The 26,480-nt window shown below is 45.8% G+C and overlaps 4 protein-coding genes across 14 annotated transcripts; all 4 read left to right on the top strand.

Annotated features, from left to right (window-relative positions):
• The first annotated feature begins 1,804 nt into the window (after positions 1-1,804).
• LOC4346041 (uncharacterized) lies at positions 1,805-4,711 on the top strand. Of its 6 annotated transcripts, none has more exons than XR_003243779.2 (9): positions 1,805-2,092; positions 3,304-3,417; positions 3,515-3,583; positions 3,682-3,701; positions 3,783-3,835; positions 3,913-3,943; positions 4,030-4,108; positions 4,304-4,430; positions 4,516-4,711. XR_003243779.2 is itself a non-coding variant. In XM_026027462.2 (9 exons), exons 1-8 carry the CDS (start codon positions 1,900-1,902, stop codon positions 4,336-4,338), a joined length of 594 nt encoding a protein of 197 aa, XP_025883247.1. In that variant the 5' UTR covers positions 1,805-1,899; the 3' UTR covers positions 4,339-4,376; positions 4,516-4,711. The 6 variants fall into 6 exon arrangements, 5 of the variants coding, with proteins under 5 accessions (XP_025883247.1, XP_015650641.1, XP_015650640.1 ...); XM_026027462.2 differs by having other exon boundaries at positions 4,304-4,376; XM_015795155.3 differs by having other exon boundaries at positions 4,300-4,376.
• Positions 4,712-5,905: 1,194 nt separating this feature from the next.
• Positions 5,906-8,985, top strand: LOC4346040 (uncharacterized). The gene is made up of 9 exons (XM_015795152.2): positions 5,906-6,205; positions 6,704-6,919; positions 7,012-7,114; positions 7,204-7,283; positions 7,365-7,442; positions 7,808-7,899; positions 8,059-8,170; positions 8,342-8,467; positions 8,569-8,985. Exons 1-9 carry the CDS (start codon positions 5,999-6,001, stop codon positions 8,668-8,670), a joined length of 1,116 nt encoding a protein of 371 aa, XP_015650638.1. The 5' UTR covers positions 5,906-5,998; the 3' UTR covers positions 8,671-8,985.
• A 1,098-nt stretch (positions 8,986-10,083) lies between these two features.
• Positions 10,084-15,628, top strand: LOC4346039 (serrate RNA effector molecule). 2 transcript variants are annotated; one of them, XR_003243778.2, is made up of 13 exons: positions 10,084-10,434; positions 11,177-11,262; positions 11,525-11,579; positions 11,881-11,955; positions 12,066-12,140; positions 12,239-12,286; positions 12,429-12,497; positions 12,581-13,360; positions 13,444-13,492; positions 13,582-13,793; positions 13,866-14,069; positions 15,041-15,400; positions 15,476-15,628. XR_003243778.2 is itself a non-coding variant. In XM_015794314.3 (12 exons), the coding sequence occupies exons 1-12, from the start codon at positions 10,205-10,207 to the stop codon at positions 15,099-15,101; spliced, it is 1,944 nt and encodes a 647-aa protein (XP_015649800.1). In that variant the 5' UTR covers positions 10,084-10,204; the 3' UTR covers positions 15,102-15,628. The 2 variants fall into 2 exon arrangements, 1 of the variants encoding a protein (XP_015649800.1); XM_015794314.3 differs by having other exon boundaries at positions 15,041-15,628.
• Positions 15,629-16,217: 589 nt separating this feature from the next.
• LOC136351633 (uncharacterized) lies at positions 16,218-25,711 on the top strand. Of its 5 annotated transcripts, XR_010734784.1 has the most exons (7): positions 16,218-16,315; positions 16,436-16,663; positions 17,762-17,873; positions 17,978-18,020; positions 24,252-24,315; positions 24,531-24,650; positions 25,318-25,711. XR_010734784.1 is itself a non-coding variant. In XM_066303852.1 (6 exons), exons 2-6 carry the CDS (start codon positions 16,487-16,489, stop codon positions 25,346-25,348), a joined length of 504 nt encoding a protein of 167 aa, XP_066159949.1. In that variant the 5' UTR covers positions 16,218-16,315; positions 16,436-16,486; the 3' UTR covers positions 25,349-25,711. The 5 variants fall into 5 exon arrangements, 3 of the variants coding, with proteins under 3 accessions (XP_066159949.1, XP_066159948.1, XP_066159947.1); XM_066303852.1 differs by lacking the exon at positions 17,978-18,020; XM_066303851.1 differs by lacking the exon at positions 17,978-18,020 and having other exon boundaries at positions 16,413-16,663.
• The last annotated feature ends 769 nt before the right edge of the window (positions 25,712-26,480 follow it).

The raw sequence follows: 26,480 nt of genomic DNA, 5'->3' as shown, positions 1-26,480 counted from the left end.
TTTTTGCTAGATATTTATCAATAAATTTTCTTCTAAAATTGAACAGATATAAAATACAGTACAATGACAATGTAATTATATTATGACTCATATGCAACTGCAGTGTAATTTATATATTATTACTACAATGTAATTTTGAGCCGTTCGCTTTGCTTTAAAATATACCGCTATAAGTGTAATTTGATTTGGAGAGTGTTGTTCATGGTTCAGCTCAATCGCATTGCCAAATTTGCGTGCTCTCTCTTTTCAGCGTCAGCGTGTACGTGTTGTACAGATCCCCTGCAAAAGGCGCGTCTTTTGTCCTGTCACTGCTAGAGCTAAAGCTAGCTGCTGCGTAATTGCCGGCGTTAATTGTCGCCGGCGACGGAAGCGAAACATATCCTCCAGTTTTGCAATGCACGGCACGTCGCCTCCGTTGGAAGCAACGGTTGCTCACCACTCACCTGGGATGATGCGAGGACGCCAAGGAGAAGAAGCAAAGCACCAAATTTGAGAGTTTGGCCCTTCAAAAAAAAACTTATTTAAATAATAGGCCAATGCCTAAACTTAAAATGAAAAACTACCCACAGCCTCACCCCTGATAGTGCTAATATCCAATATCTCAACGCCGGGTGTTTTGGCGCCGACCTACCACCGCCGTGACGCTATATGCAGGCTTTTTTAAACTAATCAGGTAGAAAAAGTACAAATTATATATGTCAATAAGAAAAAGTAAAAACCAAGATAGTTATGAGAAAAAATGAGAACACCTAGCTTCTTCACGAGGAAAACTCACCAAACACCTCAAACAATAACCAAACTTACAGCATTAGCTCGCGGGGATCCGATGCCGCGCTGAAAGAAGGGGATAGAGAGAGAAAATAGATAAGAGAGTTAACATATGGGTCTAAGGGCATTTCTGACATTTCACGTGGTTTATCTCTTCTTCAACCAGAAATTGTTATTTTAATGGGTGAGGTGTCCAGCAGTAAATATCCAACTTTGAGAGTGTATTCCCTTAAAAGTCACTTAGTACAGTGTCCTATAACTAAAACGCAAAGTCACAATACCCTGCAGCAAAATTTGTCTTACTGTAAATCTATAATTTGTGATACAATATTTTAAATCTATAGTTTCGTAATAAATTTTGCACTAAATATGTAGTTTTATGATACACATTCTTAAATATGTAGTTTTCTGATAGTTTGGTAAAAGTAGTGAAATTTACCTTTTTTTTATAGAGGAAAACTAGTTGTTTCCATTAACCCATAGTTTCAACAGAATCGCCGATAACCAAGACCTCCACACCCGGAGGTGAACCGTCCCAACTGAGAACAGAGTTTTGGGGACTGTTACAGCCAAACGATGCTATAGCATCTGCCAATTTATTATATTCACGGGGACAAATAGCTAACTCGAAAAGAAATAAAAGTCGAAGCTATAATCTTCTTCGCTCCCAGGACAAGACCCCCATCGCTGCAAATTGTAGATTACCTTCCTTCAGAGCTTGAACCAGCATCAGTGAGTCGGACTCCAGCTAGATGTGCACCATACGCCTGTGAGCTGCCGCTTCTACTCCCTTCAACGCGGCCAAAACTTCAGCGTGCAAGTTTACGTTTTATTTCAAAATAAGTTGGGAACAAGTTTTTTTTTTTTTCAAAAAAGAGATGATCGTCAAAATTTGGGAAGCCGAAAGTCCATGGCGGCCCACCTCGAACCACTCCGGAGCTGGGCCCAAACCCCCGGCGTCCTCCGGCCCATCTCAGCCTCTCGCCGCCCCCCGGCGAGGCGATCCTTATCCACCACCGTTTCGCGTCGCGTCGGCACCAGCGAAGAAGGGGACACGCGACGCGACCCCGCGGCCACCGATCCGGCGGAGGCGGGGCATTCCCGGCGGCCAGATCCGCGGCGGCGCCGAGGATGACGGGAGGGGGAGGGGGTGGAGGAGGCACGGCGGCGCAGGCGTACGGGGAGGCGTGGTACTGGGACGAGCGGTACAGGAAGGAGGCCGGCCCGTTCGACTGGTACCAGAAGTACCCCGCCCTCGCGCCGCTGCTCGCCGTCTACGTCCGCCGCCACCACCGCCTCCTCCTCGCCGGCTGCGGCAACTCCGGTTAGTGCACTGCCACACTACTCCCCTGAGCCCCTCTGATTATATCATACATCCCCCTCCCCTCCGCCGCTACTAGATCGAGGGCTCTTTGATTGGTGTCTCGTCCATTTCCTGGGATTTCCGCGCGGGATTGCTGGTGGGATGAAATCAGACTCAGGTTTCGTGTGATTTCGACATGGGTTGGGATTCCTGAAAGGATTACTGTTTGGATCAGGCCCGGGCGAAAATTGTTGTTTGAATCAGCGCCATAGTGCAACGCAGGCCGCCGTTTTCTTGTTTGGATCAGCGCGGAGTGTAATGCAGCTAGACATTTTCTATGGATCCTTGGAATTTCTTGGTTTGTTCAATGCTGCTCCTAGAAATTAAGGCTATGATTAAACTGCATCCGTTCGACATTAGGGTTCATATGCTTGAAGAAATGCATTACAATCGAAGAACTTGCCATTTTGGCACATCGTGACAACATGGGTGCGATCGATGGGTTTAGAGTGGCATGGCCTGTCAATTTGTCGAAATACCTGCTGAATTTGATCGGTCTGTCTAGAACCATGTGCGGAATGCGGTGCATTATGGTCCCCTGTCCTTTGTCAACATTGCATTGTCCAGCTAAAAATGCACATAGCACAAAATGATGGACAGCACTGTGTATAGGCTCTGGTTAGTGCCACAGCATATGAAAATGCACTTGCAGCAAGACAGGTCCACCTTGTACTATAAAGTGACAAAGAAAGCTAGCAATTTGAATCAACAAACCTTCATTACTGTCAATATGGAAAACTTTTTTGAGTGGCAATAGGGAAATTCATGTACTACATTCCTTCATAAGCAAAACTGTGATAGTATTTTGATCATAATATTGGTCTTTTATACAGAAAAGACCCCCTGTTTGATTTATACTATTATCTGACTTAAATAACATATGACAATGGTTTGAGGTGGAGTTTAAATAACAGATGAAAATCGAGGAATGCCATCGATGATCTTCAACATCTTGAACTACATGACCATCTAAATTCTCTATTTTAAGTTATTAATTGTATTGCTGATAGTTGGGGACTGAGATATTTCTCAATTTCAGTCATTAATCTCAAAAAACAATTATGTATAGAACTCCAAAGTTCTGTATATTACTCTGCATTCCTGCCTAGTGGATTTTTCTATTTTAAGTTGGCATTTCTTGTTTAAATAATCTGCCTTTAAACACTGAACAGTTTTTGGTGAAAACATGGTTGATGATGGTTATCAAGACATCGTCAACATAGATATATCATCAGTGGTGATTGATCAAATGAAGAAGAAATATCGTGACAAGCCTCACCTTAAATGTATACTCTTCGTCCCCAGCCTTTTTTTGCTGAATCCCTTAGTGAGTGTAATAGTTTATCTTGTCATGTGGTACTATTTATTTCCTACCTTACACAGACATGAAGATGGATGTAAGGAACATGGCTGAATTCGAGTCAGGTTCATTCGATGCTGTTATTGACAAAGGTACCATAGTAAATATAGTGGTTACAGTCTTACCAGGAGCATTTGCTATGTGCATATGCAACATGTCATTGGGTTCTAACCCCATCTGTTGTTTGCAGGAACGCTAGATTCTATAATGGTGAGCCCATTTTTGCCAGTGTACAACATACTCAAATTTTCTTCCTTCATGGTACTCAGATTTGCATTTCTTGTATTGCAGTGTGGCCAAAATTCACAAGAGAATGCGTCTCAGATGCTAGAGGAGGTCAATAGGTAAATCACGCACTTTATTTGTTTGTGAAATCTCCGTTTAACTTACTATAGCTTCTATTTCTTTCTTCTATCTACAGAATTCTCAAGGACAAGGGAGTTTATATTCTGGTAAAGGAACTATATTATTTGTTTACACAAGCATGCTGTTCTTTTATAGTGTCTAGAACTTAACTTTGGATCCCACAATGTTGCAGATCACTTATGGCGACCCAAGTTATCGATTGCGTCTCCTTAAAGACCTGCAGCTTTGGACAGTAAAGCTTCATGTCATAGGTTAGTAAGTTTTTTTCCGTGAGATCAGCTAAACCATTTGTCCATTCATTGGTACTTCAAAATTGTCAAGCTATAAAGGGCAATTGGTATCGCCATTAGTGTGCGGAGTAAACATTTTACCTGCCACTCATTATAGTTGTGCTAAAACACATTTAATTTACACTCTTGAATTGACACTCTCGACATCCCAGATAGATGGGAAAGGAGTCGGGAGCCTTCATGGGAACTGACGAAGCCACTGCCTTTAGATGGTGATAGCACATCAATTGTTAGTCTTCTTGGCCCAAAACCTGATGTTCACTATATTTATGTCTGTATAAAGGTTAGCCATCTACTTTCTTACCAGAATCATCTCAACTTCTTTGTTGAACTCTTCTTTATTCCGTTTAATGGACGAATCATTGCAGGGCAGCGACGACGGGAAGTCGCATTTGGATTCGAGGGCTGAAGTCAATGGAGAAGCATAGTGATTTCACCTCATAACCCTTTTGGATCATCTTGTATAACCAGTGTAGGAATAATGTAGTGCAGATACTGTATAATTATGCTGTTGCTTGATGAATCACTTGGTTTTATTGGCAGTAGTTAATTTGATTTTTCACATATGCCTTATCATGTTTCATGTGCTCCCTAGTAGAAAATGCGACATATTGAGTCCATACAGCTGATCCCATCAAAATTATGGTTTGAAACTGATTTTGTTTGAATTTGCCTTTGCCTTTTGGATTAGCGGGACAGAAACCTTTTGAGGAAAATAGTAGAGATATAGACAAGGTTGTGGTCTCTGGCACGGAAAACAAGGTAAGTCATCCGCGCATGATTAATTACCTCCGTTCTAAAATATAAGAGATTTTGGATGAATGATATACATTATAGTTCTAAGAATGTACACAAAAGTCTACCTAGTTTCTTAGTACTAGGATGTATCCTATCTATCTATAATCGCTTATATTTTGAGATGAAGGGAGTGATAGCTTAAAAACTTAAAAATGGACAAATATGATTTTTTTAAAGCAATTTTTGTATAGTTTTTTTTTTTTGCAAAATATACATCGTCGAGTATTTCAGGGGTGAGCGCACGAAAAATAAGGTAGTAGAAGTTGGGAAAACATAGTGTCGAATTTTAGTCTATGGAAGCTTCATATTCTGAGAATAAGCTAGGTAGCTAGGCCCCGTTCTTTTCTCACGAAGATAAAGATTTTATCTTGGTTTCCATTAGCACGCTTTTCAAAGTACAAAATGACGTGTTTTGTGTAAAACCTTTCTATATGAAAGTTGTTTTAAAATATCAAATATATTCAATTTTCTAGTTTGTACAATAATTAAAACTTAATTAATTGGCTTTCTCGTTTTGTGTGCCCCGCTTTTAATATTCATCTTCAAAAGATTCGAACGGGGCCTAGTGGCCGTTTGGGGAGAATCAACTTCTAGCTACTGGATTCTGCGGTAAAAATTCTCACATTCTCAAATTCTGTGGTAAAACTTCTCAGGTTCTCAAGATTTTAGCAGAAACGGTAGCTGGGTGAGATCTCCAAACATGGCTCAAATCACCCGTAAACGACAACCTTAATTACTTCTCAAATTTTATCATGTTAATAGCAAGAAGAAGAGAAAAAAAGAAACGAACAAATGACCTAAACAGCCACCTTTTCCACCCCCAAGTAATAGTAACAAGAAGAAAGCATGATACCCATCCAGATCAAATCCGACGGCCCAGGATACGCCACGTCACCCCCGGGCCCACCCCCCGCACACACCCTCGCACAAAAATCCTAGACCAAAGCCCCTTTCTCCTCCACCCTCCGTAGCCGCCTTCCGCCGCGACTTTCTCTCTCCTCCTCCTCACCGTCGTCCGGCGGCGCCGCCTCTCCTCTCCGCCCCTCCCGTCCAATGGAGGCTCTCGCCGGCACCGCCGCCGCCTCCCTGCCGGCCTTGCCTTCCCACCAGCCGCGGTCCCGCCTGGCCCCGCGGTCACTCGCCCTTCCCGGCGGCCGCTCGTGCTGCGGGCCCCTCCGCGCCGCCGCAGCCGGTGGCGGAGGCGGCGCCAAGGACGACGCGCAGGCTGGCGTCACGCCCAACGGGTCTCCCGTTATCAAGGTAACGCCGGCCGCCTCGCGTGCGGTGGAGCGAGGAGAGATAAAGGCGAAGGGTTTTATGGTTGGGTATTAGTGTGCTGTGTGAGACTGTGAGTTGATGGGGGTGGTAATACGGATTGGTTGAATCCGGAAAGAGGTTGGCTGTATTAATTGTGTGTAGGGAGTTCAGTTCGATGCTGGATTGGATGCGAGGTGTGTGTGTGGGCGTGCTTGGATAGTTCTATGTTGTCCTTACCGAGGTGTAAATTTCGGTGCTTGATGCGTTTGAAATAGGCTGAGCTGGTTTACCAGATGGTGTGAAAAGATGATTCTTTTGTAGCAAGCATTTTGGAAGCTACCAAATGATAAAGTTAGTTAGGAATCGTGTGTCTGGGTTAGTGTTGATAGTATTTATCGTCATGTTGTTAAGAGAACAAAACTGATGGAGTTAACTCATTTTAGTTACACAAATCTGCATTGTGATCTGATATTTACATGACTGATTCCTACTACGCAACAGCCGAAGAGTGACTCGGCTCTTTCGAGTCAGAATGGAGTTCTTGGATCAACCAAAACTGACAAGCCACACACGACCTTATCAACGCATACTACCACTGACTCGAGTGGATCCAGAGCTGGCTTGTTTAGAACACCTATATCTGGTGGTGTGCAGAGTGCGACTTTTGCCCATGGTCTACCTCCGCCGGCATTGGCTGTTCGCAACTTGATGGAACAGGTAGCTCCTGTTAGTTAGCCCCTTGAGATTCTTTTGAGTCTACTGAATGTGGTCTCCAATTCTCGCCTCATTTGTATGACTGTACTTGGCAGGCGCGGTTTGCTCATCTGTGCACTGTCATGTCTGGCATGCATCATCGGCGTACTGGATACCCATTTGGTTCGCTTGTTGATTTTTCTAATGACTCGATGGGCCGTAAGTTAGCTAATTGATTATTTTTTGGACAAAAGCAATGCAGTCCATTAGGTCCCCATAAGTAATTATTTGGTTGATGCATTGTACAGATCCAATATTTTCACTATCACCGTTAGCAATACACACAAGGAACTTGCTCTCTGACCCAAGATGCACACTTGTTGTCCAGGTATGGAGCTACCTGATATGTTTTACTGGGGCAGCATAGAGGTTCCTTATTGTTATAATAGCATGTGATCCTTCTCCACAGGTACCTGGATGGAGTGGACTGTCAAATGCACGTGTCACAATATTTGGTGATGTATATCCTTTGCCAGAAGATCAACAGGTTTATATAGAGCTGCCCTTTGTTGTTTATATTACAGTCAGCTAGGAAATTACTTTTCTGTTTGTCACTGCCCAATTAGAATTAAAGCGCTAGGTCGTACGGTGATGCTACTATTGTGTGAAAGCCATATGTGTACTGAGATATCACGATAAAATTTTCCAAGCTAACAACTTTTCTGAAGTTAGCCTGCACTACTGTCATGGCATGGGCTTAAATAAAATAGTTTCTTTCTCATTGCTGTTACAGAAAAAAAAATTGGAATGTATGGCCTGTCTTTAATAGTGAATTCAGAGAAAAAAAACTTATTCTTTTTTTAGTGATTTTAAATATTTCATAAACTGACCTGAATTACATGCATTCCTCAGGAGTGGGCACATAAGCAGTATGTTGCAAAACATCAACAATGGGCATCTCAACAGTGGGGAAATTTTTACTATTACAGGATGCAGAACATAAGGTCTGGACTTATTAATCTTGTATTTCATTTTGCCTAATCTATTTACGATTTGAAATTTTACCCTTGAACATCTACAATTTTTTTGCTGGAAAGCATTATTGCTTGACATAGATGCCTGTGAAATTATGATTTGTGACAATCTATCTTCAATAAGTACAGCGACATATACTTCATTGGAGGCTTTGGCACTGTTGCATGGGTAGATGTCAAGGAGTATGAAGCTATTCAACCCGACAAGATAGCAGTTGATGGTGGTGAACAAAGCTTAAAGGTTTAGATATTCAATCTGGCAACCATATGCATTATAAATATCCTGTTTATGTATGATATTATCAGCAGATCAACAAGGTCGTTAGGTTATGTGCAAATGCGTACAGATGCGTGATTCAGTAATGCCTTAAAATCTAGCTGCTTCTGATTGTGATTAATGCTCTACATATAGGAGCTGAATGCAATTTTCTCGAAGCCACTTAGAGAGTTCTTGTCATCAGAAGGGGAGGTTGATGATGCTGCACTTATATCAGTAGACAGCAAAGGGATAGATATAAGGGTTCGCCAGGGTGCACAGGTAAAATACAAAAAGTCTACAGTCACTATCAAGGCTATTTTCTTTGAGGCAGGAAATTTCTTTTTCTAGATCCTCCATTTACAATTTTTTTTTCTCTGCAGTTCAACATTCAGAGGCTGGCATTTGATGTACCTCACAAGGTGGAGACACTAGAGGAAGCCAAGAGAGCACTCCACAAGATAATCAAGACAACCAGCAAATAAAGTCTTCAAAAGAAAAGTGAGATTGCAAATGCTGGCAATTTCCACTCTCCTGCAACTGTTTTGTGACCCGATAAAAAGTATTTTAAGCATCATGTAATGTAGCAATAAGTGATGTTTATCAGTTTAATAATGACTTACTTGAGAATTAACATCCTGTGGTTAGAATTCTAGGTGTTTGCAAGAATGTGTATGCTCTCATGCTGCTAGAGCAGCAATGGCCTTGAGGCTTTTTTGTGGAAGCTAGATGCTTTGTATCGGTGGACCTAATGGTTGATGCCCTCATATTGGGATGCAATTTTGACCGTTAAGCATCAACATGGCTCATTTTTCTGTATCCATGCTGTTACATAACAGTGTTGATTCATTGACATGTGGGCCCACTTTTAATATGGCTCATAAGTCAGTTGGACAACTGTAAACAGCACAAAGTTAAGAGTCTCATCCCAGGGGGGCATGATTGAGATGAGAAGAATCCATTACTTGTGTGTGAATCAAACCACACGAATGAAGTAGCCACATGCTGTGTGATAGTACAATACAACCCTATCATTCAGCTATGCACCCAACTTAACATGCCACACAGTAGGCATCGTACATCTCTTTTGGTCATGTGTTTGGTACTGCTTGTCGCACTTTCTTAACACCTTGTCTATATGTCGCAGAGTTAATCGGTTTCTCAACTTGAATACTTGAGAAAATACTACAATTTGTTGGCCACAAAAAATATGGCAAGTCACCAAACAATCCCACATTCTCAGCCCTTTAAAGAAATATTTCTAATTATTTTAGCATCAAAATTGTATAGTTAGATTTATAATCAGAAGTAGGGCTGAATGTCAAGCTCAGCTCGGTTTGTTAGGATAACAGCTAGCTCGGTTCAGCTCGCTTGCCGACTCGAGTTGTCTCATTAAACTCGTGAGAGAAACCAACATTAGTTTAAGTTTATGAATGGTGTATACAGTCTAAGTATCAAACATATAGGCAAATCAATAAGGAAATCATTTTCATACTTACATATAACTAAATAAAATGTAAAAATACCACTGGAGTGTCGAGACAGCTGCCTGCACGCCACTGGTAGGATGATACATGAACTATGGCTGGTGTTTTAGGCTAGGGATGTCCTTTTCGCTTACCCGTTGCTTGCCTTTGGCTTGTGAGTCGAGCTGAGCGAGTTAGCGAGTCATGACCTTTTTTTTTTCCCTCCAGCCCTAATCAGAAATAGTTACCACTATCTTGCATTTAAATTCACAGCGAAAACAAAAGAAAAAGAATATATCACTTCTATTCGGTTTGAAGTTATTTTTAAATCAAAATCTTAAAAAGGTCGAACACCGGCATGTGGGTCCCACCGACCAGCCTCCGAGGAGCCACACGACGAGTCAAAAACACAGGGCCCTTCCCCTTCTCGCCGTCTCTCCTCTTCGCATCGTCTTCCTCCGCCTTCCCCGAATCCCCCGCTCCCCGACACCACACCGCGAGATCCTCCTCTTCCAGATCAAGCACCCACCCTACCTAGGGTTTCCACCCCGCCATGGCCGAGGTCGCCCGCGCCTCGGCTTCCCCACCTCCCGCCTCCGCCTCCACCGGCGGCGACCGCAAGCGTGGCCGCTCCTCCCCGTCGCTCCCGCCGCCGCCGCCCGGGCCCCCTCCGCAGGTCCCGCATGGGAGCAAGAGGCACCGCAGGGACGAGGGGGGCGGGGGCGGGTTCGATCGGCGCCGCCTCGGGCCGGGAGTAGGGTACGACAACCCGGACGATAGGAGGTGAGAGGGTTTGTGATGCTTTGGTGGTGTGGAGTTGGGAGGGTTTGAGTTGAGTTTGATAGCTGGAGAGAAATAGAAGCTTCCGACTCATTTTTTTTTTGTTTGGACTGTTAGTTTATATGGTCGATTGATGTGCGAAAACCGTGGTCGTTAGATTGGTTTAGCCATGAAAAAAAATGTTGAGTGCGCAATGAGCAGTTCGAATGCGTCCCATTTTTTTCATTCGGAAACAGTAGGTTTTGGACTAGGAAATTAATGACTGAAGAGATTTATGTTTGTTGCAGTTTTCCACAATTTAGGATTTTGGCCAGAAGACGTTTTTCATCTGCCACATGGGTAGTCTGTGAATGTCTTGTAGTAGCTCGATGTTTAGCTCCTGGTTGAATCCCAGTAAGACCATAAGAGCCTGAGCTATTGAAGGCACTGGCTGTGCTTATTAGTCAACTGAAAGTGTTAGTAATTTGGGTAGGATACCAAAAAGGATCCTGAATTTGACTCTTATATATGAAGTAAACATATATGGTGAAGTGCTACATCTCATTTTCTTGTGGATTTATGGTACCTCTTCGCCTTTTCGTATGGTATTTATGTGCTATTTTGAGTTGGGAGCTGCTCTATGTGTTATAACATTTAGCAGGAATTAAGGAAATTAATGGTTCTGGTTCCTTGTGATATTTCTTTCTGTGATTATACACTATTTTGAGCATCACTGCAGCTTTTAATTTGTTTGGTTATCTCCTAGGTATGGAAATGATCATGGTGGTGCAGGAGGAAGAGGTGGATATGGGGATGAGAGAGGTCAGGGTAGAAACTTCAATCGTGCACCAGGTACACATTAGTTTATGCAAGATGTCTTGTATCCACTAGTTGTCTGGTTTAAGTCCTACATGAGTTGGAATATTTTAGATTTAGTTCATTTTCCTTGCTTATATAATACTATCGTTCCTGTCTTTATTCGGAGTATAAATTATGTCCTGTCCACTTGAAATATGTAGATAAAATCATAACATACTGTGTACAAAAAATATTTCATGTCTACTTGAGTTACTTGTAGATTGAAGTGTCTGTCAATGACATATATTTTGTGTAGATTGGACTGATTCTGGACGTGGTGGATGGAATGATGGCCCGGCTAACTCTCGTAGGTATGTATGCAATTCTGGATTGCCTTAATCCTGTATTTTGATTTTTTTTCTAATTTTTTCAATCACGAATTGTACCTACTGAGATGAGACATTTATGAGACTGGCACATGCTGCGATGCCTATACTATAAAAATTACAAAACTTCTAGTTGGTGCACTGTCAAATTTATGAGTAACTGAACTAGTCATACATTCAAGTGGTGTTCTTTGAGTATACGCATACATTGGATTCTTGTGTAAGCATCACAATGCAAAATTTTTGCATGTGGAAAGCAAGCAAAATGACTACTGGTACTCTACAGGGAAGGCCTCATGTCTTACAAGCAGTTCATGCAGGAGCTTGAAGATGATGTTTCGCCTGATGAAGCTCAACACAGGTATGCTATGTTTGAGATGATGAATTTTATTCCGTCCTACAGTGTACCTTCAAATATGGTGGCTCACACAATATGTAATTGCCATTGCTGCTGTTTGTGCTAATCATTAGATATGAGGAGTACAAGTCAGAGTACATAACAACTCAGAAGAAAGCGTACTTTGACCTTCATAAGAACGACGACTGGTAATACCTTTTTCTTTTACATCCTTTCCATGAATAATCTAATGACTGATTTTTTTTTCACCAAGTTTTACTCTTTGCACTTCTTGCTTTTGTTGCAGGCTGAAAAACAAGTACCATCCGACTAACCTTGAAATTGTCATGGAAAGGTTAGCTGTTTATTTAGTATTTAGTGAATTTTCAAGATTATGGTGGACTATCTTCTCATATTCATTGTGTCTCCAATGTCCATATCATCTCCACTTTCTTGTACGTTTATATGATAACTACATTATCTTTTGTTTGAAGCAGAAGGAATGAACTTGCACGAACTGCTGCAAATCAATTCCTCCAAGATTTGCAGAATGGGAGTTTAGACATGTGAGATGCTCCTCCCCCCCCTCTCCTTCTCTCTCTCTATCTCCCTCTCTATTTTACTTAATTTTATTGGCCACTCTGTGCAGTGGTCCAGGATTAACAAGTTCTGCAACAAACAAATCTGGGAATAGCGTAGATGATACGGATGCTAATGGAAAAAAGGGGAAACTTGGAAAGAGCCAAGATGATTTATATTATGCTGCTCCTAAGGCTCATCCAGTTAGCTCTGAGCCCCGTCGAATTAGAATTGACGTTGAGCTAGCTCAAGCTCTCATTTGTAAACTTGATTCAGAGAAGGGTATTGAGAATAATGTTCTGTCAGGTAGTGATCATGACAGAGCAGAGAAAGATAAGTCACATGGTTCAATGGGACCAATCGTAATAATACGGGGTTCATCTGCTGTAAAGGGTCTTGAGGGTGCTGAGTTGCTGGACACTCTTGTTACCTATTTGTGGCGTATCCATGGTGTGGATTACTATGGGATGTCTGAGACAAATGAGCCCAAAGGTCTAAGGCATGTGAAAGCAGATTCAAGGACGTTTAATGGGGCTAGCTCAAATGCAGCTGAATGGGAGAAGAAACTTGATTCCTTCTGGCAAGATAGGATTCAAGGCCAGGATCCAATGGAAATATTGAAAGCAAAGGATAAGATTGATGCAGCTGCTAGTGAAGTGCTGGATCCACATGTGAGAAAAATAAGGGATGAAAAGTATGGATGGAAATATGGCTGTGGAGCTAAGGGCTGCACAAAACTTTTCCATGCCCCTGAGTTTGTCCAGAAGCATCTCAAACTCAAACATGCGGATTTGGTTAGGGAACTGACTTCGAAAGTGAGAGAAAATATTTATTTTGATAACTATATGAGGTATGTTTTCTTCATTGTCATTCTTTTGGCTGAACTAATTTTTAACATTCCAAAGAAGATTATGCTGTACATATTGCATGCAGTGATCCCAAGGCACCTGGTGGGATGCCTATCATGCAGCAACCTGCTCCAGTAAGCCTCACTACCTAGTTTTTAGTCAGTTGCAAATTGGTGACTGTTTAAGTTCCTTACTGTCTTGTTTGTATTGGCCAATTTTTCAGAGGGAGAAAGTCAGACAGCGGCCACCAATAGAGAGTCGGCTGAGAGATGAGCGTGGCAATCGTAGGTTTGATAGAAATGATTCACCAACCCATGATGGATCCAGTGACAACCCTGATGATGCATATGATTCTTATGGTGATCCGGTTATGCATGGCGCCTTTCCTCCGGATATTCCTGCTCCTCCAGTGTTGATGCCTGTGCCTGGTGCTGGGTAAGTCTGCAACTTGTGCTTAGTTTTCACAATAATACACTTATTGTTGATTCGTTGTCATTTTCATCTCAGCCCACTAGGACCATTTATTCCTGCACCACCTGAAGTTGCTATGCGTATGATGAGAGATCAGGGTGGACCACCACCTTTTGAGCCAACTGGTGGTCCACGTCCTAGGAGACCAGGGAGGGGTGGTCTTCCAATGGGTGGCCCATCACCAATTCTTGCTGCTCCTTTACCACCCCCTCATATGCATGATCCACGCAAAATACGAAGGTTAGTACTTACATGTTTGTCTCCTTTCCCTTGTGTTCCCTATTCTGTCCTCACCATGCGACATAAGCAATTTATTTCAATATCCTGAAACATCGTTAACAAAATAAGTATGCTGATAGTGAAAAAACTGAACACTGATTATTTCTCTGGAGTTCTGCTGGACATCCTTTGTCGTAATTTACCGTGATATGCAAATATTTCTTTAGAGAAAAGGCTGCAATGACCTGGCTTGTATTGAAAGCCAAAAGGTTGTCTGCTGGGGATTCCAGCTTTACATGTGTATCACAGGAAACCTAAACTGATTACACCCTGATCAAGTAGGTATCGCCCAGAGCCAAGCAAAAACTGAGGTCTTAAACAACCAGACTACAGTACTAGGGATATAACAACTCCCAAAAACAGAATCCCAGACTACTGTAGCGAAGCTGGCACGGCATTTGACCATGATATGCAAATATCTCAAGTTCACTACGAAATTTGGATGATCCGCTTGCAAATTTGAGCTCATTAGCAGAACACGCGATTGATTTGGATTTCATATACCTGGAACAAACATGGCCATGTCACAATTCACAAAGGACCTTACATACAGTTTGAAGCATGGTAAAACATGCTCCTGGTATTGTTTGTAGAGTCTCTTGGCTAGGAAATTTTTAAAAAACTTATTAGGATAGGATGTCAAGTTGGTGTTTCCAATATAGTCTGATTTGTGCTTGCTAAAGCATTTGCAAGATGTACAATACGTTATCATGGAGATTGTTTGTCAGATTTAAGGTATTGCTGTTCCCTGCTGCATGTAGGTTTGCGAACTTTATGTTCTAACCAAAATTTGTCCCCTATACATGTCTACCAAGTTGTATTTGAAGTTAGCACTGGCACATCATATCTGAACTTCAGAATACTCATTTGCTGTTTATTTTAGATACTTATTTTTTGCTACAATTTTTCACATGTGTTAACCTTGCTTCCAGCTATCAAGACCTTGATGCTCCTGAAGATGAAGTGACTGTTATGGACTACCGAAGCTTGTAGAGGAATTGGAGACACGATCCTTTTTTGTATCTGGGAAACTGTAGGTAATATTACAGACCGCAACAAGACGGCATTCATTTCTAGATTTTTTTGTGAACGCAAACAGGTAGGACTTTGAGGTTCGGAGCTCTGTTACTGTCTGTAAAATGGATCACAGGAAAACCTGGGACAAGGAGCATATTCTCATTCACCAATCACCACTCACCTGAAAAGAAAACATTGTGAAGTTTGTTCTTTGCAAAAAAGTTCCTAGCACTGTCCATTCCAACCAAATGTCTACAAGCCTGCCATATCATCAGGTATTCGTACCGTATTTGTATATTCAGCTACTGGGTGTGAGTAGATTGGAACCTGATACATCGGCGTATGCACAGACTTTCTATGAAGCCCGTTATGAAGAACATTTGTTCCCCATCTGCTAAGTTTGAGTTCAACCTTGTCAGCTTGAAGAGTGTCCCAGTTCACCAGTCAGTATTGTATCAGTTCTTGCCATTTGATCAAGCTTAGTGTTGTCCCATTCCTTACCATTGATGAAGCTTCTGTCAAAATGGGAATATATACACCTCGGATGACTGAAGAATGACTAAAGTCACCTGCATATATTAGCAGAATAAAAGAAAAAACTATTGGCCAGGAAGATTGTTTTTTAAAAAATCACTGTTCGTTTGTTGATGTCGCAGCTAACCTTAGTTACACATGCTCTCCCTGATACGGTCTAATCTCATCGTGCTTACGTGGTTCACATCTAACCGTCCATCCCATCTATCCAACGGCTAGGGACGAAACCTTTCGGCGGAGGCTAAGTTCGTTTGTCCCAACTTAGACCTTAGTTTTTCGTATGCACGTTTTTTTAATTGTTAAATGGTATATTTTTTTTAAAAAAATCTAGCTTTAAAAATAATATTAATTTATTTTTTAAAAAATAAACTAGTACTTAATTAATCATTCTCAAATGAATCGTTTTGTTTTGCGTGCTGAAGGTTTTGTTCCAGCCTGGTCCGGTAGGCAACGGCCCACTCACGTTCGCGGCACTGGCCTATCTCCCCCCGACGGGCCGAGTTGGGCCCACGTGTCAGCGACAGGCTACAAGTTCCCCACCGCTCGCGAGCCCACGTCGAGACGCCGCAAACACGAAACCGACGCCGACGCCGACGCGAGGCGCAGCCGCCGGTGGAAACTTGGAGAAGAAGCTTTACGCGCGGCGGCGAGGCGAGGTGAGGAGACTGATCGATGATCCCCCCCCTCCCCCCCCCAAAAAAAAAAAAAACCTGGGCCCCGCCGCAGGATGCACGCGTTCTCATGCGCTGGCAGCGCTGCTGCGTGTGCAGGGGCAGCCGGCGAAGGTGACACTCACCCACCCACACTGGGGGAGGATTTGATCGGGCATGGCGCAAGGGAGGTTGTTGACGCTGCTTCCGCCGCCGCCGCCGGAGAGCCGCTCCACTGGACGGGATCGCTCGGAGGAGTCGGATGTGGAGGGGATGCTCGACGATCCGTTCGATGTAGTACCCCAGAAGAAGAAGAAGGAGGCTTCGTCTGTCGATCGCTTGCGGCGGTGGAGGGTACGGGATCCTCTTTTGCTAATTGCCCTCTCCTCCCTCTCTCTTCTCTTCTCCTATGATGATTTCCATGACGGCTTGCGGAATTGCGATTTTGCTAATGCTCCCTCGAAGAGTGTATAACTCTCTTGGTTCATATTATAAGTCGTGTGACCTTTTTCTAATCAAAATTTGTTAAGTTTGATCAAATTTATAAAAAAAAAGATTAACAACATCTAAAATACCAAACTAGTTTGATTAAGTTTAACATTGAATATAATTTCATAATATATTTGTTTTGTGTTAAAAATAATTCTACCTCCGTGTCAGGTTATAAGACTTTCTAACATTGTCCACATTCATATAGATGTTAATGAATCTAGGCACTCATATATATCTAGATTAATTAACATATATATATATAAATATGTGCAATGTTAGAAAGTCTTATAATATAAAACGGAGGAAGTACTATATTTTTCTATAAACTTGGTCGAACTTAAAAAATTTGATTAGAAAAAAAAATTAAATGACTTATACTACGAAACAGGTGGAGTATTTTACTTATGTGCTGAAGTTAACATGGTACCATTATGACCTCAGCGTGAGGGTACACGATACCTACATGTATTGGTCATGATGACGTCAGCAACATAAACCCGTGTGTTTATGTTGCTCGAAATATGCTTTGTTATTGGTCTGGATCACCATGAATTGGTGTCTATATGGAGAGTGGGGAATTTATACACGTGCCGGCTCGATCTTGCAGGGAAATTACCACACGACACTATAATGTGGTGAAATGCACAATCGTCAAGCAAATAGAGGTTTATTGTGCACCCATGGAACCATTGATGAAATAATGGTGGCTTCGTAGCTCCAATTTTGCAGCAGTTCATGTCTAGGGGAAAAAAAGATACAAACAAAGCGAGCATTAATAATGATACTTCCGCTAGTGGATTCCCACTATAGTTCTTAGTTTGTATTTTGGGGCCATGAAAACTTCTTGGGTGAAGAAGGCTTTGGGAGTTTGGGGTAGGGGAGTTTACAATGGACAGAGGAGAAATCCGTTCGCCTATTATGTTCTTGAGTTCTAACAAATACAATCTCTCTCAATTTCAGCAAGCTGCTCTCATGCTCAATACTTCACGTCATGTTATATGTAATCTTGACCTTAAAAAGGAGGAGGAGAAAATGCGCGAGATTTGCCGAAGAGCATCCACAAGTGATACGGGTAATTTGTCATCATTTCAGGCAGTGATACGGGTAATTTGTCATCATTTCAGCTGATATATCCTATCTGTTGGTTTGGTTGTATTCTAAATTTGGGTTCTCCAGGCAGCATTTCGTATCAAACAAGTTGAGTGAAAAGATCTCAGAGGTACAATCGCATATCATAACCTCTGTTTCACGCACGTGCAGCTAGATGTTCTGACCTGCTAGGGTTCGGACAAAGCCATTTTCTTGTCTATTCATTGCTTGAGTCGTAATGGAGGTACATTAGTCCATTTTATTGGGATTACTTGGGATTCTACAATACCAGTGTTCATGTGAATAGTGGCTTGATTCTCGAGAATTGAATCAGTAACTTCCTAGCAAACCATATATATCCTCTATTTTCCTAACTATACTGTTTCTTCCTAACTACTCCAGATTGATGGAATAAGCCTTGTGGTCTTTGGTCCTTGTGGTCCTTCTCTTGCTTTTAAGTTGTTTTTCCCCCTTTTAGGACAACATCCTTTCAGTTTTGCTTTTAGCATCTTTCGGTTTTGCTTTTAGCATCCCTAGGACAGCATCTAGCATCTCCTTTATGCTTTATTCAGTTTGGATGCTCTCTAGGACAGCATTGCGTTCAAATTTTAGACTAGTGTGGGCAGCAATTAGCTAGCAGCCATCCAGCCAGCTATGGCTATATATATGTATCCAACCTCCCTCGGGAAGGTATGGCTTTTGTGTTTTGTGAATGAAGAAAACCAGAAAATTGCCCCATCTCGAGTGCCATCCTCTTCTCAATGAGAGTAACCATTGAAATTCTAACATCTGGTATCAGAGCCGACTCTAGTGGGCCCGGCCTGGGGGAGGCGGGACGTTACAAAATGGTATCAGAGCCACACTTTCCTGTAGGCTAAACATCTCTTGTTCCACCCCTTCCCAAGCTCGGTTGAGCTCTCAGCCAGCAGCAGCAGCAGCACCGGTTGCTCCTCCTTCCCCTTTCCCTTCCCCTTCTCCACGCAGCAGCCCCCCGGAGGTGAGCCATGTCCGACGCTCGGTCTCGGCGTTTGGTCGCCTCGAGCACTCGGCGTCAGCAGGACGCCGAGCTCGCCGCAGCAGAAGAGCGCAGGCAAGCAACGGCTCAGACCGCTGCAGCAGCAGCGAGGGTGGCCAGACTGGCGGCAGCGGAGTTGGCAGCAGCCAGGGCGGAGGCGGAGGCGGAGGCGGCGGAAGATGCGGCACGTGCGGCGGAGGTAGAGGTTGAGACCTTGCGCAGCAGCATCAACGGCTCCATTGCCGGTGACATCACCGCCGACAGGGAGCTTGAGGAGCTGGCAAGAGAAAGGGCACGGGAGCGAGCAGAGCGGTGGGCAGCAGCCCACCTCCACGGCGGCGGCGGCGGCCCAAGGGACCGCGCGCCCGCCGACGGGAACCCAGACGGGCGCAGGCGTGCCGGCGGCAGCCCGGAGCTCTCACGCGGCCCTCGCAGGCAGCACGGCTCTCTCTCCCCTGACCGGCGCCATGGTCACCACGGTGTCCAGACGGTGGTTAGGGACTTTGGTCCCGGCGGTGGGTGGCCTACCCTCACCAAAACCAACTACATCGAGTGGGCCGCGGTGATGAGGGTGAGGCTCCAGGTGCGGCACATGTGGGAGGCAGTCCGGTACGGTGACGTCGACTACGACGAGGATCGGCGGGCACTGGATGCCCTCATCGCTGCAGTCCCGCCCGAGATGCAGTTCTCGCTTTCCCAGAAGCGGACTGCCAAGGAGGCCTGGGACGCCATCGCTGCGGCACGCATCGGCAGCGACCGCGCCCGCAAGTCCACACTGCAGGCACTCCGCAAGGAGTGGGAGAACCTGGCCTTCAAGCCAGGTGAGAATGTTGATGACTTTGCTCTCCGTCTCAACACTCTCTTGCAGAAAATGGTGCAGTACGGCGACGACACCTACGACGAGGAGAGAGCTGTCGAGAAGCTCTTCCGCTGCGTCCCTGAGAAGTACAGACAGATCGCTCGCTCGATCGAATCTCTGCTGGACCTCTCCACGATGTCGATCGAGGAGGCGTTAGGTCGCCTCAAGGTCGTCGATGGTGATGAGCCACAGCCTCTCTCGGGGCCCATCACCATCGGCGGGAAGCTCCATCTCACTAGGGAGCAGTGGGAGGCCTCTCAGGGTGACGGGAGGAAGGGGGAGTCATCTTCCCCGACAGGCGGCCGTAAGCCGCGCAAGGCGCGGGGAGGTGTCCAGCTACGGTGGGCGCGAAGACGTGCCGAGGGTGGCGCCCGCAGAGGCGCCCAGGGCGTTGCCACCGGCAACCACAAGCCGGCACGAGACGACGCCTGCCACAACTGTGGCAAGCTTGGCCATTGGGCCAAAGACTATCGACAGCCACGACGCGGCCAGGCCCACGTCGCACGGGTGGAGGAGAAAGAGCCGGCTCTGCTCCTGGCTCACGCAAGCATCGAGCTACCTCAAGCGGCACCGGCCGCAGCGGCTTTCCTCCACCTTGATGAGCCGAAGGTACTCGTCTCCCTCTGCAACGGCTCCAGCAACGACAAGGCTGATGGGTGGTACCTTGACACCGGCGCCACCCATCACATGACCGGCCGACGGGAGTTCTTCACCGAGTTCGACTCCAGCGTCCGAGGCTCCGTCAAGTTCGGGGACGCCTCCGGCGTGGAGATCAAGGGTGTTGGCTCCGTCACCTTCACCGCCAAGTCCGGTGAGCACAGGCTGCTCACCGGAGTCTACTACATCCCCGCGTTGAGGAATTCTATCATCAGCGTGGGACAGCTGGATGAGAACGGCTCACGCGTGTTGGTCGAGGACGGACTCATGAGGATTTGGGATCGCCGTCGTCGCCTTCTTGCCAAGATAACCAGAGGCACTAATCGACTCTACATCCTCAGCGCGCAGGTCGCACAACCAGTTTGCCTCGCCGCTCGTCGGGACGACGAGGCGTGGCAGTGGCACGAGCGCTTCGGGCACCTCCACTTCGAGGCCCTGAAGCAGCTCAGTGCCAAGGAGATGGTGCGAGGCATGCCGTGCCTTGACCACGTGGAGCAGCTCTGCGACGTCTGCGTGGTGACGAAGCAGCGGCGGCTCCCCTTTCCCCAGCAGACGAGCTTCCGAGCCAAGGAGCGGCTCGAGCTCGTGCACGGGGACTTGTGTGGCCCAGTGACACCGGCCACACCAGGAGGACGACGTTACTTCCTGCTGCTCGTCGACGACCTCTCCCGCTACATGTGGGTGATGGTCCTCGGCAGCAAGGGAGGCTGCGGACGCCATCAGGCATGCGCAGGCTGCTGCAGAGGCGGAGTGCGGCCGCAAGCTGCGCGTGCTGCGCACTGACAACGGCGGCGAATTCACGGCGGCTGAATTCGCGTCGTACTGCGCTGATGAGGGCATTCAGCGCCACTACACCGCGCCGTATAGCCCACAGCAGAACGGCGTCGTCGAGCGGCGCAACCAGACGGTTGTGGGGATGGCTCGGGCTCTTCTCAAGCAAAGGGGGATGCCGGCCATCTTCTGGGGGGAGGCGGTGGTGACAGCCGTCTACATCCTCAATCGCTCGCCTACCAAGGCCCTCGATGGCAGGACACCGTACGAGGCTTGGCATGGGCACAAGCCGGCGGTCTCCCACCTACGGGTCTTCGGCTGCCTCGCGTTCGCCAAGGAGCTTGGCCACATCGGTAAGCTCGACGACAGGAGCACCCCAGGGGTGTTCATCGGCTACGCGGAGGGCTCGAAGGCCTACCGCATCCTCGACCCGGAGACACAGCGTGTGCGCACAGTGCGCGACGTAGTGTTCGACGAAGGGCGAGGGTGGGTATGGGACAAGGCGGTGGATGATGGTTCGACTCCGACGTACGACGACTTCACCATCGAGTACGTCCACTTCGAGGGAGCTGGGGGAGTAGGCAGCTCTTCTTCACCAAGCGTGTCTACCCCAATCCCCGAGCCTCCACCGACTCCAACACCAACACACCCTCGGGCCACGACTTCGACTACGACGAGCTCTTCGTCGACACCACCCCAGCCGGTGTCCCCACGCGCTCCAGCACCAATAGCCACTCCTCCGGGCACGTCTACTCCGACGCCAGCTCGTGTTGAGCGCAGCCCGGTGGAGTTCGCTACTCCGCTCTCCCACGACGGGGAGCGCATCGACGCGTATCACGACGGCGAGCAGCTACGGTACCGTACGATGGAGGATCTTCTCGGCGACCAGCCGGTGCCGGGACTGGTGCCTCGCGACCTAGAGGCGCAGTTGCACCTTGCGTGCGACGACGGTGAGCCTCGGTTTTTTGCAGAGGCCGAGAAACACGCGGCATGGCGTGCTGCGATGCAGTCGGAGATGGACGCGGTTCAGGAGAACCGCACCTGGGAGCTTGCTGACCTCCCTCGTGGTCACCGCGCAATCACCCTTAAGTGGGTGTTCAAGCTGAAGAGGGATGAAGCCGGAGCCATCGTCAAGCACAAGACTCGCTTGGTGGCACGCGGTTTCGTGCAGCAGGAGGGGATCGACTACGACGATGCCTTCGCTCCCGTGGCACGGATGGAGTCCGTGCGACTCCTTCTTGCGCTGGCTGCTCAGGAAGGCTGGGGCGTCCATCACATGGACGTCAAGTCGGCGTTTCTAAACGGCGACTTGAAGGAGGAGGTCTACGTGCACCAGCCGCCGGGATTTGTGATCCCCGGCAAGGAGGGCAAGGTGCTACGCCTGCACAAGGCCCTCTACGGCTTGCGGCAGGCACCGAGGGCGTGGAATGCCAAGTTGGATTCCACGCTCAAGGGGATGGGCTTCGAGCAAAGCCCGCACGAGGCGGCCATCTACCGGCGGGGCAATGGAGGAAATGCCTTGCTGGTGGGTGTCTACGTCGACGACTTGGTGATCACCGGCACCAAGGATGCGGAGGTCGCGGCGTTCAAGGAGGAGATGAAGGCCACCTTCCAGATGAGTGATCTGGGGCCTCTCTCCTTCTACCTGGGGATCGAAGTGCACCAGGACAACTCCGGGATCACGCTTCGACAGACCGCCTACGCCAAGCGCGTCGTTGAGCTGGCTGGGCTCACCGATTGCAACCCAGCTCACTCCGATGGAGGAGAGACTGAAGCTGAGCCGCGACAGCACGACGGAGGAGGTGGATGCTACACAGTACCGACGTCTTGTGGGGAGCCTTCGCTACCTCACCCACACACGGCCGGACTTGGCCTTCTCCGTCGGCTACGTCAGTCGGTTCATGCAGCGACCGACGACGGAGCACCAGCAGGCTGTGAAGAGGATCATCCGCTACGTTGCGGGGACTCTCGACCACGGTCTCTACTACCCGAGGTGTCCTGGCAAGGCACACTTCGTCGGGTACAGCGACAGCGACCACGCCGGCGACATCGACACCAGCAAGAGCACGAGCGGGATTCTCTTCTTCCTCGGCGAGTGCCTCGTTAGCTGGCAGTCGGTCAAGCAGCAGGTGGTGGCCCTGTCCAGCTGCGAGGCCGAGTACATGGCGGCATCCGCCGCTTCGACCCAGGCGCTCTGGCTTGCTCGACTGCTTGGTGATCTCCTCGGCAGAGACACTGGAGCAGTAGAGCTCAGGGTGGACAGCAAGTCCGCTCTGGCCCTGGCAAAGAACCCCGTTTTTCACGAACGGAGCAAGCACATCTGGGTGAGGTACCACTTCATTCAAAGCTACTTGGAGGAAGGGAGCATCAAGGCGAGCTACATCAACACCAAGGACCAGCTTGCGGACTTGCTCACCAAGCCTCTTGGGAGGATCAAGTTCCTCGAGCTCTGCTCCAGGATCGGGATGGCCCAACTTTCCCACAAGACGACGCACAAGACTTAGGGGGAGAATGATGGAATAAGCCTTGTGGTCTTTGGTCCTTGTGGTCCTTCTCTTGCTTTTAGGTTGTTTTTCCCCCTTTTAGGACAGCATCCTTTCAGTTTTGCTTTTAGCATCTTTCGGTTTTGTTTTTAGCATCCCTAGGACAGCATCTAGCATCTCCTTTATGCTTTATTCAGTTTGGATGCTCTCTAGGACAGCATTGCGTTCAAATTTTAGACTAGTGTGGGCAGCAATTAGCTAGCAGCCATCCAGCCAGCTATGGCTATATATATGTATCCAACCTCCCTCGGGAAGGTATGGCTTTTGTGTTTTGTGAATGAAGAAAACCAGAAAATTGCCCCATCTCGAGTGCCATCCTCTTCTCAATGAGAGTAACCATTGAAATTCTAACACAGATAGGGTACCAAATAATTAATCGGTATGTTAGAAACTAATTAATTATTTAGGCAATAGAAATACTTTGAAATTAAAGGTTTGACAGAATTTATTCACCAACCTGTGATGGATCCAGTGACAACCCTGATGATCCACTCTTTTGTTCTTTTGGTTATCCAGTTACACATGGTGCCTTTCCTCCAGATGTTTCTGTTCCAGCGCTGATGCTTGAGCCTTGTGCTGGGTGAGTCTGAAACTTCTGCTTACGCCGTGTTTAGTTCCAAAGTTTTTTTTCAAACTTTCAATTTTTCCATCACATCAAAACTTTTCTACATACACAAACTTCCAACTTTTTCATCACATCGTTCAAATTTCAACTAAACTTTCAATTTTGGTGTGAACTAAACACAGCCTTAGTTTGCACAATGATGTACTGACCGTTGATTTATTGTCACACAGGCAAAAACTAGGACTATTTGTTTCTGCGCCTGAAGTTGCTATCCGTATGTTGAGGGATCAGGGCAGGCCATCACCTTTTGAGCCGAATTTCGGTCGTCCAGAACCACGCAAGATACGAAGGTTAGTACTTACATTTTTATCTCCTTGCACTAGTGTTCCCTAATCTATCCTCATGGCCAACAAAATAAGTATGCTGACAGTGAAGAAGAATGAACGCTGACTATTTCTGTTGGATTTCCTCAAATATCTCAGGCTCAGTATAAGATTTAGGTGCTTATTAGCTGATTCGAGCTGTTTAGAAGTGGAATTTGTTTATTTATTTGATCAATTTGGGTTTCATACACCTTGAACAAATATGACCAAGGTTACAAAGGGTTACACTAACTTACATGCTGTCTGAAGTTTGAGCATGGTAAAGGCATGCTCTTGGTACAGTTTGTGGAGTCTTGCTTGGTTAGAAATTTCTGATTATGATGCCAATCTTGTGTTTCCCTTATGGATTTGTGTCTGCTAGAGTAGTTGTGATATATGCATTACATTGATCATAGATATATATTTTTTTACTGTTAATTTTATATTATTATTGTTCCTACTGCATGTTAGGTACTTGGCTGTGCAAAATTTATGTTTCTAACCAAACACTGGACGTTATATTACCGTGTACCAATTTTGTATATAATGTTATCAGTGGCGCTTCATATCTGAAATTCTGAATATCATTGCTGTTTATTTGCTTGCTTTTGGTACACATTTTCATGTGTGAGTGTCACACCCGATGGTATGACAGGGGACGTGCGTACAGGAGATGGGGATTCTGAATATGTCCTGGAAATGGAGGAAGCGGATTCGTCAGGTATTCAGAGTGTGGAAGGTGGAATTATCCTTTAGGTGTAGGTGAGCTTTGCAGGAGACTTGTAAGATAAATCTTTTTGAAAATATAGATAGAAACAGTACTCTCTTCTCTCTCAAATTCCTCAATTCCTCTGTGATTTCCTCATGCTAGCCCTAGTCACTGAGGCGAATTGCTAGAGGTGACTGGGGTGGTAATGGGCTAAGATCCACGGGTTTTTTCACAACCCTACCTAGTTTTTGTATATCTTTAGATAAAAAATGTATAAAAATTCAGCACACTATTTTAGACACCGCCTTCATATTTTCTAGGCTAAAAATTAGACCCTTTATTGTCCCTAGGTGTAAATTAACCTTGCTTGCAGCTATATCAAGATCTTGATGCTCCTAAAGATATGGCCGTGTTCTCCTCAATGAGTTGGGAACTCATCTCCCACGTACATAAAATTAGCACATAACTAATTAAATATTAACTTTTTTTTTGAAAAAAATGGTTTAATGTGATTTTTAAAGTAACTTTTTTATATAATTTTTTTTAAAAAATAAGTTTAACAGCTTAGAAAGCGTGCGTGCAAAAAACAAGTGGGATGAAGTTGGGCACACAGCCAAAGTAAAGCTTGTAAAGGCATTAGCCACGATCCATATGTATCCGGCAAAAATATTACTACACTGCAATAAGACGAAGCTCATCTCCAGATTTTTGTGAAGGAAAACATCGTGTGTTCTTTGCAACAAAGTTACTAGTCCAGTTCATTCTCACCAAATTTCTACAGGCCTTTGCCATATATGCCCATATACTTTCTCGAGTATTATACTCTCCACTGTGTATTCACAACTTATAATATTCAGCTAGTGGCTGTGAGTACATTGGAACCTGATTCATCGGCATATGCATGCCTGCCTGAACTCTGAATACATTGGAAGCTGATAAGCCTGAAAAAAATTCTCTGGACCTTTGCTGCTGGTCAGTCTCTTGGTCAGCTACACCGAAGCTGGCAAAGCATGTTTCCAGGAAATTCCCGTTATATTCTCTGAATCCTGATCGGTTATACTATATATATATTCTCTTTGAATCCTGATCCGTTACAGCCTGTTCGTTTT

The sequence above is a fragment of the Oryza sativa genome, chromosome 8 (assembly GCF_034140825.1).
Source record: "Oryza sativa Japonica Group chromosome 8, ASM3414082v1".
Taxonomy (NCBI): domain Eukaryota; kingdom Viridiplantae; phylum Streptophyta; class Magnoliopsida; order Poales; family Poaceae; genus Oryza; species Oryza sativa.
Note: the sequence above shows the minus strand (reverse complement) of the source record. Positions and strands in the feature narration are given on the sequence as shown.

Excerpts from the sequence above, each read along its gene's own strand:
- LOC4346041 (XM_015795154.3), top strand. The coding sequence starts at position 1,900 with ATGACGGGAGGGGGAGGGGGTGGAGGAGGCACGGCGGCGCAGGCGTAC. Across the intron at positions 2,093-3,303 it reads CGCCGGCTGCGGCAACTCCG|TTTTTGGTGAAAACATGGTT; the intron begins GTTAGTGCACTG and ends AACACTGAACAG. Across the intron at positions 4,109-4,299 it reads AGTAAAGCTTCATGTCATAG|ATAGATGGGAAAGGAGTCGG; the intron begins GTTAGTAAGTTT and ends TCGACATCCCAG.
- LOC4346040 (XM_015795152.2), top strand. The coding sequence starts at position 5,999 with ATGGAGGCTCTCGCCGGCACCGCCGCCGCCTCCCTGCCGGCCTTGCCT. Across the intron at positions 7,284-7,364 it reads GATGCACACTTGTTGTCCAG|GTACCTGGATGGAGTGGACT; the intron begins GTATGGAGCTAC and ends CCTTCTCCACAG. Across the intron at positions 7,900-8,058 it reads TACAGGATGCAGAACATAAG|CGACATATACTTCATTGGAG; the intron begins GTCTGGACTTAT and ends CAATAAGTACAG.
- LOC4346039 (XM_015794314.3), top strand. The coding sequence starts at position 10,205 with ATGGCCGAGGTCGCCCGCGCCTCGGCTTCCCCACCTCCCGCCTCCGCC. Across the intron at positions 11,956-12,065 it reads CCTGATGAAGCTCAACACAG|ATATGAGGAGTACAAGTCAG; the intron begins GTATGCTATGTT and ends GCTAATCATTAG. Across the intron at positions 13,493-13,581 it reads TCATGCAGCAACCTGCTCCA|AGGGAGAAAGTCAGACAGCG; the intron begins GTAAGCCTCACT and ends CCAATTTTTCAG.
- LOC136351633 (XM_066303852.1), top strand. The coding sequence starts at position 16,487 with ATGGCGCAAGGGAGGTTGTTGACGCTGCTTCCGCCGCCGCCGCCGGAG. Across the intron at positions 16,664-17,761 it reads ATCGCTTGCGGCGGTGGAGG|CAAGCTGCTCTCATGCTCAA; the intron begins GTACGGGATCCT and ends TCTCAATTTCAG. Across the intron at positions 24,651-25,317 it reads GAACCACGCAAGATACGAAG|GGGACGTGCGTACAGGAGAT; the intron begins GTTAGTACTTAC and ends ATGGTATGACAG.